Source organism: Macrobrachium rosenbergii, chromosome 10 (assembly GCF_040412425.1).
Source record: "Macrobrachium rosenbergii isolate ZJJX-2024 chromosome 10, ASM4041242v1, whole genome shotgun sequence".
Classification (NCBI taxonomy): Eukaryota; Metazoa; Arthropoda; class Malacostraca; order Decapoda; family Palaemonidae; genus Macrobrachium; species Macrobrachium rosenbergii.
Genome location: NC_089750.1, coordinates 65,890,206 through 65,904,946, shown reverse-complemented (window position 1 = coordinate 65,904,946; position 14,741 = coordinate 65,890,206). Strand labels below are relative to the sequence as shown.

The following is a 14,741-nucleotide window of genomic DNA, read 5'->3' as shown; positions in this document are numbered from 1 at the left end:
ACTGGACACAGTCATTCATCGTAGGAGTGTTTGAATAAAAAACCTGGCATGACAACAACAAAGGTCTTTGACCCTGACATCCGTATTTACTGGAAGTAAACATATCACGCTTGATCTCTCTCTTAAAACGTTTATGCAAATTTATAATTACTCCTACTCTATAATTATACATTTTATGCCAACGTGTAAACGTAGGCGATGAAGCAACGAGAGAGAGAGAGAGAGAGAGAGAGAGAGAGAGAGAGAGAGAGAGAGAGACCCAGTGGTGTTAAAATGTACACACACACAGACCCAATGGTGTTAAAATGAACACAATCACTGGGAAAAAATGAATGAAATTTCCAACATCCTATTCAAGTTTTCATAATCTGAACAGACATCAACTCGAAAAACATCAAGTTGGGTAAACTTCAATAAGCCTGCAGTAAACTTCATCAGATCGGGAGTAAACTTCATCAACTTCACAAACCGTATATTTGACAGCATGCTGTTTTGTATGTATCATTTTCATACTGATTTCTTCTTATATATTTACTAAATGTTTCGGCGGACTTTTCTGCGCAGTCTACAAGCCGAATCCCCAGTAGTAGGCGGGTACTGCCGTCAGTGCACCTCATGCGGTGCATTGTAGGCATTACTGAAGGCTCCTTTTACTGTACCCCTTTTCATATTCTCTTTCTTCCACCTTACTGTTCACCCTCTCCTAACAATTGATCCATAGTGCAACTGCAAGGTTTTCCTCCTGTTACACCTTTCAGGCCTCCTGTCAATTTCCGTTTCAGCGCTGAATGACCTCATAGGTTCCAGTGCTGGGCCTTTGGCCTAAATTCTATATTCAATTCAATTCAATGCAAACCGAATCGATACAGAAGGTGAATAAAGGGGGGGAAATCAAATTTGATCAGATTTAAAACACACCCCCTTGCAAACCTCTTTTATTAGTAAAATACGTTGCAAAACTTTGCCCTGTCACGTAAACAGTGAAAGACAAACAAGTTAAAATCCTTTGCACTTTCATGTCAGAACTTCATTCAACGTTTCTGTTCTGACAAACATTTTCAGATTTGGCTTTCAAGAAAGCTCTATGAATATCTGGCTCCTGTCACCACATACCCATCCAGCACAGCGGCTGCCGCTTGGGGTCACACGGATGCAAATATCTCTTAACACTTAAGCCCTCCTGACCACAAGGAGATGTTAAAAATGCTTATTTGTATGTACCGAACCTTCAGGGTTAATGGCCAAGTAACTGTAGCAACCAGCAAGCAGTGTAAGAAAGCCTTATCTAATAGTGTTCCCTTTAAACAATGATGAATATCTTCTTAGTGAAGATGAGTATGTAGACACAATAAGTTTGGTAATGAATATGTACACAAGGTATGATGCATATGATGTGTATGATGAGATTCGGCACCATAATATCCCACCCTTGTGGAACTATTATTAAAGGCTATTCTGAGGGCTAGAGAGATTGTTGCCACAAAGGAAAACAATTCTGAAAAAAAATCCAACTCTAGAGAAGTCGGTCCTACCGATTTTCTTCACAACCAAGCTTCGACATAGTCACTAATTTCACAGTCATTCAACAGAAAATTCAGTAGAAAACCAGGACGATGCACAAACGTCTTAATTAGCATGAAGAACTATAAGAGTTATTCTTTCCTAGAGATTTTTCGTGAATAATATTCTTATTCATCCCACTAAAAAATAAAAAAAACGCATTCCCCACACATACTGCCTTCATTCTTTACGTTTAACTATCTGAGGCACTTTCAACACTGCAAAAATTACTCGTTGATCAAAACCTCATCAAAAGTTATGCATTCTAACATATTCTACAAGATTAGAAAGTCTCAACAATGTTGAAACTTGCAGCCAGAAGTTTAAATACTGCTTATAATGTTATTTCACATCACTGGGAAATGCACATTCAATATTTTTCCAAAATAAGGACAAACGATGATGCAACACTGACGTAAATACACGACAGAAACGATCAGATGATGTATATACATAATTATGTGTATGCATAACCATGCACTCGTGTATGTGTGTGTGTATGTACATTTGTATCTGCATGTACTTTTGGAGTTTCAGTGTGTGAAAGCTTTTGTACGTGTCTGTGTGTACATGCAAGCATGTTTCTATGTGTATATACACAGCGCAATTAGTGAAACACAGACCAAACTCTGGTGGCTAAACTCTGCTGACTACTTACTTGAAAATTTTATTTTAACTTTACTTAAAAAAGGGGCTCTACAAATGCAAAAAATGCTGAAAACCGTTGCCTCAGTTTTCATAAACGTCAGACCGCAGGTGTCATCTACTCTTTACTCTAAAATGCAACTCGTTACTCTAAAATGCAGACTAGAGCAGTGAGAGCGACACATTTCCAGTTATGATACAATGCTACGTGGACGTGGAATGACAACTCAAAAAAAAGAACATGAACTTTACGTATGGTATGAGAGTAAATCACCAGTACTATTCAACACACCTCTGAGGTCACAATTTGCATAATTTCTTAAGCTAGGGTCTTGCTTGTGTAGCTTTAGATGTAGACGCCCCTTTATCTGTAAAGAACAGGTGGATTATCAAGACAGTCAGGGCTGTCTTTGTCTCTCAGAGTTATTTCCTGATTGTCATTCTGAATAATGCATTCATAACATAATAGCTCATAAATTAGTGCTTCAATATGCAAGACTGGAGTAATGGACATTTTCTTTCCCGGTCAGTAGGAATATGATTTAGTTCTCGCTGCTACTACTCGTGTTTATTTTTAGACCATCTAAGGATAACTGAGCTTCCTTACTACGCTGGCAGAAGTCTTCCAGTACTCTACTGCGGGGAATCTGACGTCCTGATCGTGTTTCTTACTGATATAAAAAAACAATAAAGTTTCCAATAACTGCAAATAGAACTTCCCTCTTCCCTTTCATCCAAAGTAACTGATAACTTGCTATCCTAGTCACATACCTACTCCCTTTGGTTATTTCTTGACTGATTCTGCTCTGTGGTTTTCTGTTACTTCCTACCCCTACACTTATTATTGAAAATATCAACAGCCTCAGCTGTCCAGTTTTATTCTAAAACATGCAGATCTTTTGTTTTTACTTCCGCTGCTACTGGGAGCTTTATAGATTCAGCTCACAATGTCTTCGTATCTTAATTAGGTTTGGTCATCTTCTCTATGGGACTTCAGATAAACTTCTGCCATTTCCCAAGTATTCCCCATCTTTGTGTCTCTGCATTTTTCTCTCCTAATCTCTCTCAAATGTCTGACAGAGTCCAGCATGAAACAGTCAACTGAATGCTCTGCACCTGGCTTTACTTCATCTATGTTAACTCATCTATAACTTCTTATTTTTCATCTAATTTCCTTGCCTCTTGTTTACAGTACTGTACAATACCCACTTCTTTCCCCATTTCTCTTACCGACCTATTTCTCTTTTTCTTTAGTAATCTTTCTCAACGTATGCTTTCTCGTCATAGCAAGGCCAATGAGTCAATCTTCATTCATCCATCCATCCTTTATCATTTGCTCTCAATCTTAAATTTCTCTTCTTCTATCAAATTTACGTATGGAATTGGAATCCCATAACTTAGCCCAAGTTCAATGATGCCAGAAGAAAGATTAGTATCTCGTCCGTTCCTTTTGACCTGACTTTTCACGATGAAATCAAGTGTCTTTTCTATCAGCATTTTGTGTTCACATGATTTCACACTTGTTTTGAAGTGACCACATACTCCAGATGGGCAGTTCTACACACACCATATAAAACTGGGCGTTTTCTCTTTCTAATTACTTATAGGTACAATTTCAGACAGTGTTTAGTTGAACCCAAGGCGAGTCCCTTGTCCTCCTGCAAGGCCTTGTAACATCCGCCAGGCTGCCACATACCACATTTATTCTACATGTCTGGAATTCTCACCATTTTCACTGCTTCCTATAAAATTCCTATATTTTCAAGATAGGCGTATACCATACCTTGATTTGGGTCCTAATCTGCTTTCCTTACCTATTTTCCGTTTCCTCTATCATTTGACGAGCGAGAAATCAAATAATATGCCTTCTCGGAGTTATAAACAAATAGATCAAAACTGGGGACACGCTTTTTGACGTTGCACCCGGGCTAGCCAAACATTAGGCTGCCAGTCTCGTAGGCCTATGCATAAAAAATGATGTGACACTAATTTATCTTGTTCGCCCTAAGAATAGCACATTCTTCTGTGGCTATGAAAACATTATCATATCTGTAAAACGTCTCACTGTCATGAAGCTACCGATGAAAACGATACGAGAGGGACTGTCATGGAGATCTTTCCTTTCACGCTTCTCATTTGACTTCAGGAAGCTCAAGATTATTTTTGAAAAATGGGCAAAGCATATGTAGGTCCTTTATCAAAAAAAAAAAAAAAAAAAAAAAAATCGTGAAAAAAAGTTAAGTCACCTGGACCCCCAAATACAGAAATATAAATATCCTTTTGTTTCGGCGTGCACTTTCACTCGAGAGAAGAGTAAAGGAACTTATATGAACTTTATGCAAAATCATAAGTTTGATGTCTCTCGTAAAATAACGAGAACAGCTTTATATGAAATCGTATACAAACTGATCTACCACCATTCTCCCCTTATTTGCGGAATCACGTTCTGAATGACCTACAATAGAAAAAAAAACCCTGCTGTAAACATGAGTAATGCCTTTCATTTCTAGTCTAAACAAAACGAGAAACATTATATACCTCCCGGGAGCGTGGGAATCGTCGAAGTTTCGACCCCGCGTCCCCCCGACGACTTCTGCAGAAGGATCGGTTCGTCGTTATCCGTCGGGGCCGAGTCGCTCAAGGAATCGGGGCTCTTGTTGCCCAGATTGACTGCCAGAAGGCCGGCGTCCGGGACGACGTTCTTCAGGGCCTGGGCCGGGTCCTTCTCGATCAGCTCTTGGAGGAGATCGTAATAGACGGTGTTCCTCATCCTCCTCGCTCCCCTCCCCTCGTCCTCTCGGATCTCTTCGTACCTGCGAAGTTGGGATAATGATTCCCTATAATGATTCCCCGTTCTGTGTTTTTGTTAATTTATGATGAATGATATCCGATATTTATGTGAAATCTACCGACTACGTTTACGCAAATAGCGTCACGGTCAAAGGCTTGTATAGTAAGAAAATCAGATTGTGTATATTGTATTTCCTATACTAATTTCAAAAGGTTTTATAGCGGAAATCAGATTCCAAAGATATTAAGGAATCTAGAAATCAATAACTTTTCGTTGTATTAACAGGCAAGCCTTGATAACTGAGGAGAAGGACTGGGTTCATTGTCTATCATCTTTGCATGTATATATATATATATATATATATATATATATATATATATATATATATATATATATATATATATATATATATATATATATATATATATATATATATATATATATATATATATATATATATATATATATATATATATATATATATATATATATATATATATATATATATATATATAATACATATATATATATATACACATATATATATATATATATATATATATATATATATATATATATATATATATATATATATATATATATAATATAATATATTTAACCATTAAGCACTGGGACCTTTAGAAATATGTGGTTTTATCTAATTCGATTGCTGTAGCCGATCCATGAAAATCTGAGTGCATCTAAGAAAACTGCAATTTTTTCCGTTTGATTGAGTGCTTGCAATATTCTCAAAATGAATAAGATTTATAACTTTCAATTTGGTCCGTATTTACGGTTTTCAAAAATGACTCGTACCCCATGTTGGGATAAAGATCGGGAAAATCATACTCTATTTTTAACCAAAATTTTGGCAGGGGCTAACATCACCCATTAAACTGAAACAACAGAGTTCTTGTCGAATAATGTCAATTTTCTAAGCAAATACTCTGCAGTATATCCTAGAGACAATTACTTAAGTATTCATATATTGCAATATCTGAGACTGATCTTGAAGCAGCGGTGAAGATTTACAACAATTAAGAATAGAATATACAATTTAGGCCACAGGCCAAGCGCTGGGACCTATGAGGTCATTCAGGGCTGAAATGGAAATTCACAGCAAAAGGTTTGAAAGATGTAACAGGAAGCAAACCTCGCTGTTGCACTATGAATCAATTGTTAGAGAGGGTGGAAAGTCAGGTGGAAGAAAGAGAATATGAAAGGAGGCGCAGTAAAAGAAATGAAAGGGGTTACAGCTAGGGGCCGACAGGACGCTGCAAAGACCCTTACGTAATGCTTACAGTGAACCACTTGAGGTGCACTGATGGCACTACGCCAATTAAGACTCGAAAATACGACTGAAAAGAACCACGATTTAATACTTGATCACTAAATCGTTGAATTTCCTCTCGCAGAGTTTAGGGTGTCTGTTCATGAGGGTGCCCACTTTCCTCCACAAGGTCTTGCTGGAATCCAAGATGCTGAAGAGCTTCGGTTTCACCTTCTTGTAGGTGTTCAACAACATGTAGATGTCAGTCTCGGTCCAGAAGTTCTCTGCGGAATTCAAGTACAAGTATTACGAGCTGGAATTGTAAGGTTACGTTACGTCAAGGAAATGGGCAAGAGACATTGGAAAACTGAATGGCGTTTTGGCCCCTCGTTAGGAGGTCTTTACCTCAAGATTAAAAATAAAAATAAAACAAGACAAACATATTTGTCATATCATTCAGGGTAATGACCGTTATTGCCAAGGCCTAGAGAATATCTCTAGACCTTGGTTATTGCTACTGTAATGTTGATCGTAATCGATTCATAGTGTCTTCAAACACAAGTTGGCTTTATCGATTATGGTAATCGTGAGGGTATTACTCCAGACACCTTATATTTCAAAGTCAGTACAAGAAGATTGTATTAATGTTACAGAACAATGGAAGTTTCATGTTAACTAAGTAGCTGTAGATGCAAATGAGCACTATCATTTACACAGTAAATTTGCCCAGAAAAACGCATTTTTTAAGTAATGTTACTAGGCTTCTCATCCCTTGATTTGCTTTAGCGTTGTGATTTCATGTGTGTGCAGAATATATGCTATTTTAATACCAAGCCTCAGAAAAAAGCTCTGCCAAAATTAAAATACTTTAATAACTGGACTTTACGTACTGAACAACAGTCCCTTTTCTTTGTCATAGATGTATCCCAGTGCCTTCAGCCCATCTTCGAAGGGAGCTGTCATAAGCCTTCTGTCATCGGGGCTGAAAAGTTTGTATTCTGTATCTGTTTGGGGTGATAAAAACAGCATAAGTTTTTTTAAAGGGAAGTAAAAATTAGATGAACCTCAACTAAAACAAGTTGAACATACTGTACGTCCGAAATAAATATGGCATAGCTTTGTTTCTTTAAAATTTCATCCGTTGACTCTAAAACAACATTTACGCCTCAGTCTTGAAACATTTTTGGAAGAGCATGATGTGTTCCAGTTACATTTACAATTTTGAAAATAGGCCTACAAATTTTGCTCATTTTTTTAACGAATAATGAGGAAAAAAGTAAAACTTGTTAATGGTAAGGATCACTTCAAAGGGAAAATTTGGCAGCCAAGAATAACGTCTTAGTATCAGCACCAACAAAATCTGAAAACGGAAGCTACATGGGACAACTGAGATCACTGCATTCAGAAAAACAGATTTTTAGGCTGCTTATACAAAAGAGGTGCTTTCAAGAAGACAGAGAAATAGAATAGTGGCCAGCTGGAACGTCTCTGACCTTCTAACTGACCGCAGCATCGCTCCCCAACCAGAAATCCGACAGAGAGAATGATTCCGATGAGGACAATGATGAAGGCAGAAGCAAGCGTCGTTATGCTCAGGGGGCCTGTGGCTGCCGTGAAGCAGCTGTCGAATTTGGGGTTGTACTTGTCTTTGAACCGGTTCATGACTCCGGAAGACTGCTGCTGAAGGACTCTGAAATTCACGGGGACATATGAGAAATAGTAGGGAAAATTCGTGATTTATAACCGATTGGAATTTTCGCTACTACTGTAGAACAGAACAGAAAATGGAATTTAGGCCAAAGGCCAAGCGCTGCTGGGACCTATGAGGTCATTCGGCGCTGAAACGGAAATTGACAGTAAGAAGGTTTGAAAGGTGTAACAGGAGGGAAGCCTCGCAGTTGCACTTTGAATCAATTGTTAGTACAGTGTGAAAAGTAATGGAAGAAAAGGAACGAAAGAGGTTGCAGCTAGGGGCCGAAGAAACGCTGCAAAGAACCTAATGTTGTGCCTACAGTGCAATGCGTGAGGTGCACTGAAGGAACTACCTTGGTAATTCCAAACCCCATATCAATGATGCGTTCACTAATTCTTGGGATGTTGGAGCAAAAACAAATTACGTGAGTAGTGCGTTGTATTTTATAATGAATTCACACAAAGAGCTTAAGAACGTTAAGTAAAAATACAAATAATCTTTCTTACTGATAATTGAGCACGTAACTCAGCGGCGAGTTCTTCTGCACAGCCATTCCTACTCCGTACTGGAACAGCTTCATTCCGACGGGCAAGAAGGAGCAGTTGTGGCTGTTGTGGTGCCTGAAGTATTTCTCGTCCGTCAGGAACACGAACCTCTCCTTCAGGACCCTCCGGAATCCTTCTTCCGCCGTCGGCACGATATTGTCCGGGTCCTTCTGGATTATCTCGTTCCATACCCTTTTCAGGGACACGTCGGTGGCGTTCTGGGGGCGAAAGGCAACGAGTTCGTTTATTTATTCTCATTATCTATCATTGCATTCTTGCGGATCTTGTGTTTCTATCAGGATCAGCTAAGGCAGGTCGGCCAGGCAATGACGTCACACGGGCTCATCGCAGGCAGGACCCATTCACTACTGGCTAGTCGATACAACAGAACATTTAACCATCCTCCTTCTTTGCATTAATAGTTTCAGTTTTGTTTTAACTTTCTTTTCATTGTAGTCTTCCAGTAACCTAATTATAAATCAGTGTCAGTTAATTTGTTAAAAAATACAGCCTCATATGTCACAACTGTAGGTTAATTTTTCTATCGTTAGCGAGGGTAAGAATTCCATATTTCTATTGTTTTAAACAATATCTTGACGTAAACTGTAAAGAAGATTACTAAGAGTACCTCAGACATTCAATAAACGAAAAGAAATTTGTCCTCAAGTAATCTATATATATTTACAACTGTACTAAATTTTTTAACTGTCCCTGGTTTACAACCTGTAAATCATGGGCCATGGCTTACTTTACGCGGTCGACTCGGGAGGTTTATCTTTAATCCTTTGTCTGGCCGACCTGTCTTTTTGGTTTTCATATTTGTTTCTATGTATTTCCGTTTTTCCTCTTTTTTTTTTTACTAGGATTTTTCTTTTTTTGAACCTGGCGGTCTTTCTTTAAACTGTACATGAGAGCTAAATCTGAAACGGCAATTTACGGGAAAATATCTTATAATTTATTTTTACCCTCATGGAAGAGAAGGCATGAAAAAAAAAAACTGCTTTAACTTCATCTTCCCACTAAATTTACCTACTTATTACTGATTTAACCGTCAATTAACATTTTTGCTTTTCTGGCAAATTCATACTTTGAACATAATACAGTTAAGTACAATCATTATGCTTCAAAATAACGTCAAATTCATTATTCTAGCAAGGAAAAACATTTCCAAATAAAACTGTAGTCAAGAATATTAAAAACTGTTTGAATAATTTTAATTTTACTGTACTATGCAATAGCGGGCAGAACAAACCGTACGTCATTCAAAAGGCAATTTACTGTGGCTTTGCTTTGTGCTGACAATTTATACATCTATTATTTCAGTTTTGGTGAATATTTTTTTTAACGTTAAAGTCCAGAAATTTTTGTTTCGGGCTGAAGTATCCTTCACTTACTCTGAATCTTTCTACTTCAGAATTCCCTCGCTGCAGGCCGAGTTTGTAGTACTCCTTGTACTCGAGGAGGCCGACCATGTTGCTGAAGAGTGGGTCAGTGTCAGGGATGGCCAAGAAGGCAACCAGGTCAGCTGTGTAGTACACCAGGACCATCCAGGCAGTCAGGACGGTGGTCAGCAAGAAGATCCTACGGGGAATCCTTGGCGTTTTCATGCAGGCCGTCACTGTTAAGATTTGAGGTTGATTAAAAGAAAAAAATTGTAAGAAATTCATGCAAGTTTTTGAAATAAGATTTTGGATTTTTTTTTTTTTTACAAAGACTTCAAATTTGTTTTCGCAACTTGTTCATGGAATCGAAAAGCTTGGCAAGGGTTTAGGCAGATTCCAAATGGTTTTTGCATAGCTGCTTCCTGAGATTCAGGAAGAATTTTTGCAGAAAGTTTTTGTATTATTTTAAAAGCCGCAACCACCCGCGCCCCCCAAAAAGACATACATGCACAAGGATTCTAAACTGGTTGTTAAATTGATTTCGGAATGGTTTCTTACATGAAATGGGTTTCTTGAGAAATCTGGAAGTTTTTCCTTATTAACTTGAACGCTCTTTTACAATTCTATAGATGGCTATTGTAGAAAGTGAATGTTCAGTTAGTTCCTCTAAAAGTAAAACTGAAAAACTTCCACAGTGAATGAAAAACACATGCCGTTATGAAAAAACACTGATGCTGAAGACCACATTTTTCAAGAAAAATGTACTCTATCTGAAATCAAGAGAAACCTCGCCAGATGGAGCAATTCTGAATGTGAGCATGAATTTCCAAAGATTTCAAATCGAAATTTTAAATAGTTTTGTGTAGATATGAAGCTGCTTTAGATATTTGAAACCTAGCAAAGAATGTTTTGATCAAGATTTTGGCATAATCTTTACATATGATTTAAACAGTTATTTCTGACTCTCAAAACTTTCACAGGAATAAAATTTTCTTGTACAACTGAGACTGGTTTGTAAACTTCTGAAACTGGTTTTCCTAAGTCAGAAATAAAAATTTTCATTATTAGTGATTTTTTTAAAACATGTTTTCTCGACCAAAGAGGTATTTCGAAGACATTTAAGTTGATCGGAGCAAATTTTAAAGTGATTTTTTATTTCAAATTAATTTGAGACTTGACTCTCAGATCTTATCAAGAGTACGGGCACAAGATGACATAATTTTCAAAGATGCACGCACCGTCTGCAAGCTACTTTTAGTTTTCTGAAAAGAAAACTGTTGTGCCGGCTCTGTCTGTCCGTCCGCACTTTATTCTGTCCGCCCTCAGATCTTAAAAACTACTGGGGCTAGAGGGCTGCAAATTGGTATGTTGATCATTCACCCTCCAATCATCATACATACCAAACTGCAGCACTCTAGCACTGTTGATTTTTATTTTATTTAAGGTTAAAGTTAGCCATATATTCGTGCGTCTGGCCACGATATAGGCCAGGCCACCACCGGGCCGTGGTTAAAGTTTCATGGGTGGCAGCTCATACAGCATTATATCGAGACCACCGAAAGATAGATCTATTTATGGTGGCCTTGATTGTACAGAAAACTCGATTGCGCCGAAGAAATCGTCGCATTTTTTTACTTGTTTATTCCTGCTACCATGGGCATTCATGCCCAGTCCACGCACCCAACCACCCACTCACCTTGCCTCAGATGAATCGTGATGATATCGAAAGTGGCGTCGAAGACGGCTTTGAATCCCTCCTTGCCTCCCAGGAGGATGAAATGCGCGTACAGGAGACATGTGATGACGATGGCGAGGACGTAAGCGTGCCACGACTTCGGCTGCAAGACGCGACTGAAACTCGTCATGGTCTGAGGTTCCGGGCGCTTGATGATCATGTCGTAACTGTGTTGAATTGAAATGAAATGAATTGAAGTGGACTGAATTGAATTGAATATAGAATTTAGGCCAAAGGCAAAGCACTGGGACCTATGAAGTCATTCAGCGCTGAAACGGAAATTGACAGTAAAAGGTTTGGAGGGTGTAACAGAAGGAAAACCTCAAAGCAGTTGCACTATGAATCAATTGCTAGGAGAGGGTGGAAAGTAAGGTGGAAGAAAGAGAATATGAAAGGAGGTACAGTATAAGAAACGAAAAGGGTTGCAGCTAGGGGCCGAAGGCACGCTGAAAAGAAACTTAAGCGATGCCTACAGTGCACCGCACGAGGTGCACTGACGGGACTACTCCCTACGGGGGTCGTAACTGTGTTGAGTAAAAAGTGGAATATGAGTATTAGGTTTCTCCAGCTGCATCTGAAAGATTTGGTTCAAATGTGTGGAACCAGAGGGTATTTTTAAGCGATACGTTAGCGTGAAGAATGTTAAGAGTTTTAGCATTCTGTACCGGTAGTCAGTAATAGGCCTTTTTAACTGATTGTCTTTGGTACTTAGCCCTTTTCATCAAAGAATTACTTTATGCACAACTATAAGCATATTTTTATAAATTCTTTTACCATACAAAATTTATATTTGCGGGGATTCTTTTACCACACATCATTACCATTTTGAAAAATTATTTCACAATATATAATCAGTAGGCTCCCTTTACCATATGAAATAATTATCTTAAAATATTATTTTCCCACATTATAACTGATATCTTCAAAAATTCGTTTACCAAGTTTAACACTATTTTAAGAGTAATTTTTTACCAAATTATAGAGACTATCTTAAAAATTTCATTTGCCATAAGCAAATCAATAACCTTTGATATTCTTTTATGACATTAGACTTACCATCTTGAGAACTTACCTTACCAAACATCACTACTAAGAGATTTTAAACAATTCGTATCTCTCAAATAAAATTTCCATCTTAAAAAACTCTTTTACCATATTATACAAGTGCTATCTCTGCTGTATACTTTCTTTCTTTAAATATACCCTTGCCAAACAACAAGCAGTGAAATGACATCAGGCTAGAATTGCCTTTAGACGTCAGTGCCACTCACGTAATGGTGCCAGAAGCCACGACGAAATCTATTTCTTGTGCTCTTTCATAGGTGTCATCGAGGGGAGCAATGATGACGTCACCCTTCCCCATGATCAGTTCTCGTACAAGACCCGTCCAAACACCGTCCTTTTTGTTTCCGAACTGACGGTCGGGTGCTTGTCGGCAGCTGTACCTTCAGGAGCAAAAGAGAATATCTTGTAAGTAAGTTTACTTAGTGATACTAAGGAAGGAACGGGGTTCCAACATAGTGAAGTTCATCAAGCTCTTACCTACCGGCTTTATGGTAGAAGTCAATACTACGTTAAAGGTAAACATGAGGAACTTGCATACATTCTTTTGGTGTTTTTGAATTCGGGTCTCCACAGGATCAGCTTTCTTGATTATGCATTTAATTCGTTAACTTTACAGAGCAACTTTCTTACAACTTTGTTTTAGAGAATGTCGTCTATTTGCTGTCCAGCCTAAACGTTTATTGGAAATTCTACGGCACATCTCATTTTACTCAACAGCTATGGCTGCAGGGCTGAAGTGGATTTGCTTGGAACTAAAGACTAACTCAGAAATCTAGTTTTCTGCGCTTACCAGTATTTGTGTGGTTTAATTATATCGGAGTTGTCTTGGAGAAATTATATGATTTCATATTTATTCTCTTTCCTACTGACAGGATTTTGATTATCTCTCGATTAAACTGGGCTACCACGTGCTTCATCCTCTCAAGCAAACATAGAATGCCTGAAGAACAACCGACTTTCACGAAATGAATTTAGATCAACGATACCATTTAACTTAAAATTTGATTCATTGATAAATATCTCTTAACTTTGCGGGCGGGGACAGTAACAGACTTCGGCCCCCGCCCCCCCTCCCCCCCGCCAGCCCGTCAACCTCTATTGATTCAGACGAATAAATCGATAAACTGATTGAATTCTGTCTACCCGGAAACCAAACTTTTATCTTAAAACACGAAACGCTTTGCACACTTTTGACACGTTATTTGATCTTCAAATGCCAAAATAAAAGTGCGAAGGCTCATTGAGATTCTTCTTTTTTTTTTTTTACAAACGGAATATAAAATTCAGGCCGAAGGTCAAGCGCTGGGACCTTTAGGGTCATTCAGCGCTGAAACGGAAACTGACAATAAAAAGTTTTTAGAGGTGTAACAGGAGGAAAACCTCTCAGTTGCACTATGAATCAACTGCTAAGAGAGGGTGTAAAGTAAGATGGAAGAAAGAGAATATGAACAGAGGTACAGTAATAGGTATGAAAGGGTTTGCAGCTAGGGGCCGAAGGGACGCTGCAAGGAACCTCAAGTAATGCCTACAATGCACAGCGTGAGGTGCACTGACGGCACTGCTTCCCTAGGGTCTCTTCATTTGTTCGGAAACCATTAAGGGGCAACATAAGACAAACCCCCTTATGGGGGTAGTGCCGTCATTGCACCTCATGTGGTGCACTGTAGGCATTACTTAAGGGTCTTTGCAGCGTGCCTTCGGTCCCTAGCTGCAACCCCTTTCATTCCTATTACTGTACCTCCTTTCATATTCTCTTTCTTCCATCTTACTTTCCACCCTCTCCTAACAACTGATTCACAGTGCAACTGCGAGGTTTTCCTCCTGTTACACCTTTCAAACCTATTACTGTCAATTTCCACTTCAGCGCTGAATGACCTCATAGGTCCCAGTGCTTGGCCTTTGACCTAAATTCTATATTAAAATAAATAAATAAACAGAAGGCAAATGAACCGCTCTCGTATTTCTAGACCTTTATACAAACATACCTCACCGAAAGCAACTGCGACCTCGAAATCATGGCTGCCCATAAAATCATTTGTACTAAAGAAAGGAATT

At 38.4% G+C, this 14,741-nt stretch overlaps 1 protein-coding gene across 2 annotated transcripts in view; it reads right to left on the bottom strand.

Annotated features, from left to right (window-relative positions):
- LOC136842739 (glutamate receptor ionotropic, kainate 2-like) overlaps positions 1-14,741 on the bottom strand; it is a 58,112-nt gene that overhangs the window by 5,112 nt on the left and 38,259 nt on the right. Inside the window, exons 8-16 of one of the 2 annotated variants that reach the window (XM_067110478.1) lie at positions 12,893-13,066; positions 11,583-11,788; positions 9,899-10,122; positions 8,466-8,722; positions 7,760-7,956; positions 7,157-7,270; positions 6,379-6,550; positions 4,744-5,018; positions 2,484-2,573 (exon numbers count right to left, since the gene is read on the bottom strand). In XM_067110478.1, coding sequence (XP_066966579.1) covers positions 2,530-2,573; positions 4,744-5,018; positions 6,379-6,550; positions 7,157-7,270; positions 7,760-7,956; positions 8,466-8,722; positions 9,899-10,122; positions 11,583-11,788; positions 12,893-13,066 — 1,663 coding nt within the window. In that variant the 3' untranslated portion in view covers positions 2,484-2,529. Of the gene's footprint in view, positions 1-2,483; positions 2,574-4,743; positions 5,019-6,378; positions 6,551-7,156; positions 7,271-7,759; positions 7,957-8,465; positions 8,723-9,898; positions 10,123-11,582; positions 11,789-12,892; positions 13,067-14,741 lie in introns of those variants that run through there. The other variant, XM_067110477.1, reaches the window with a different exon arrangement.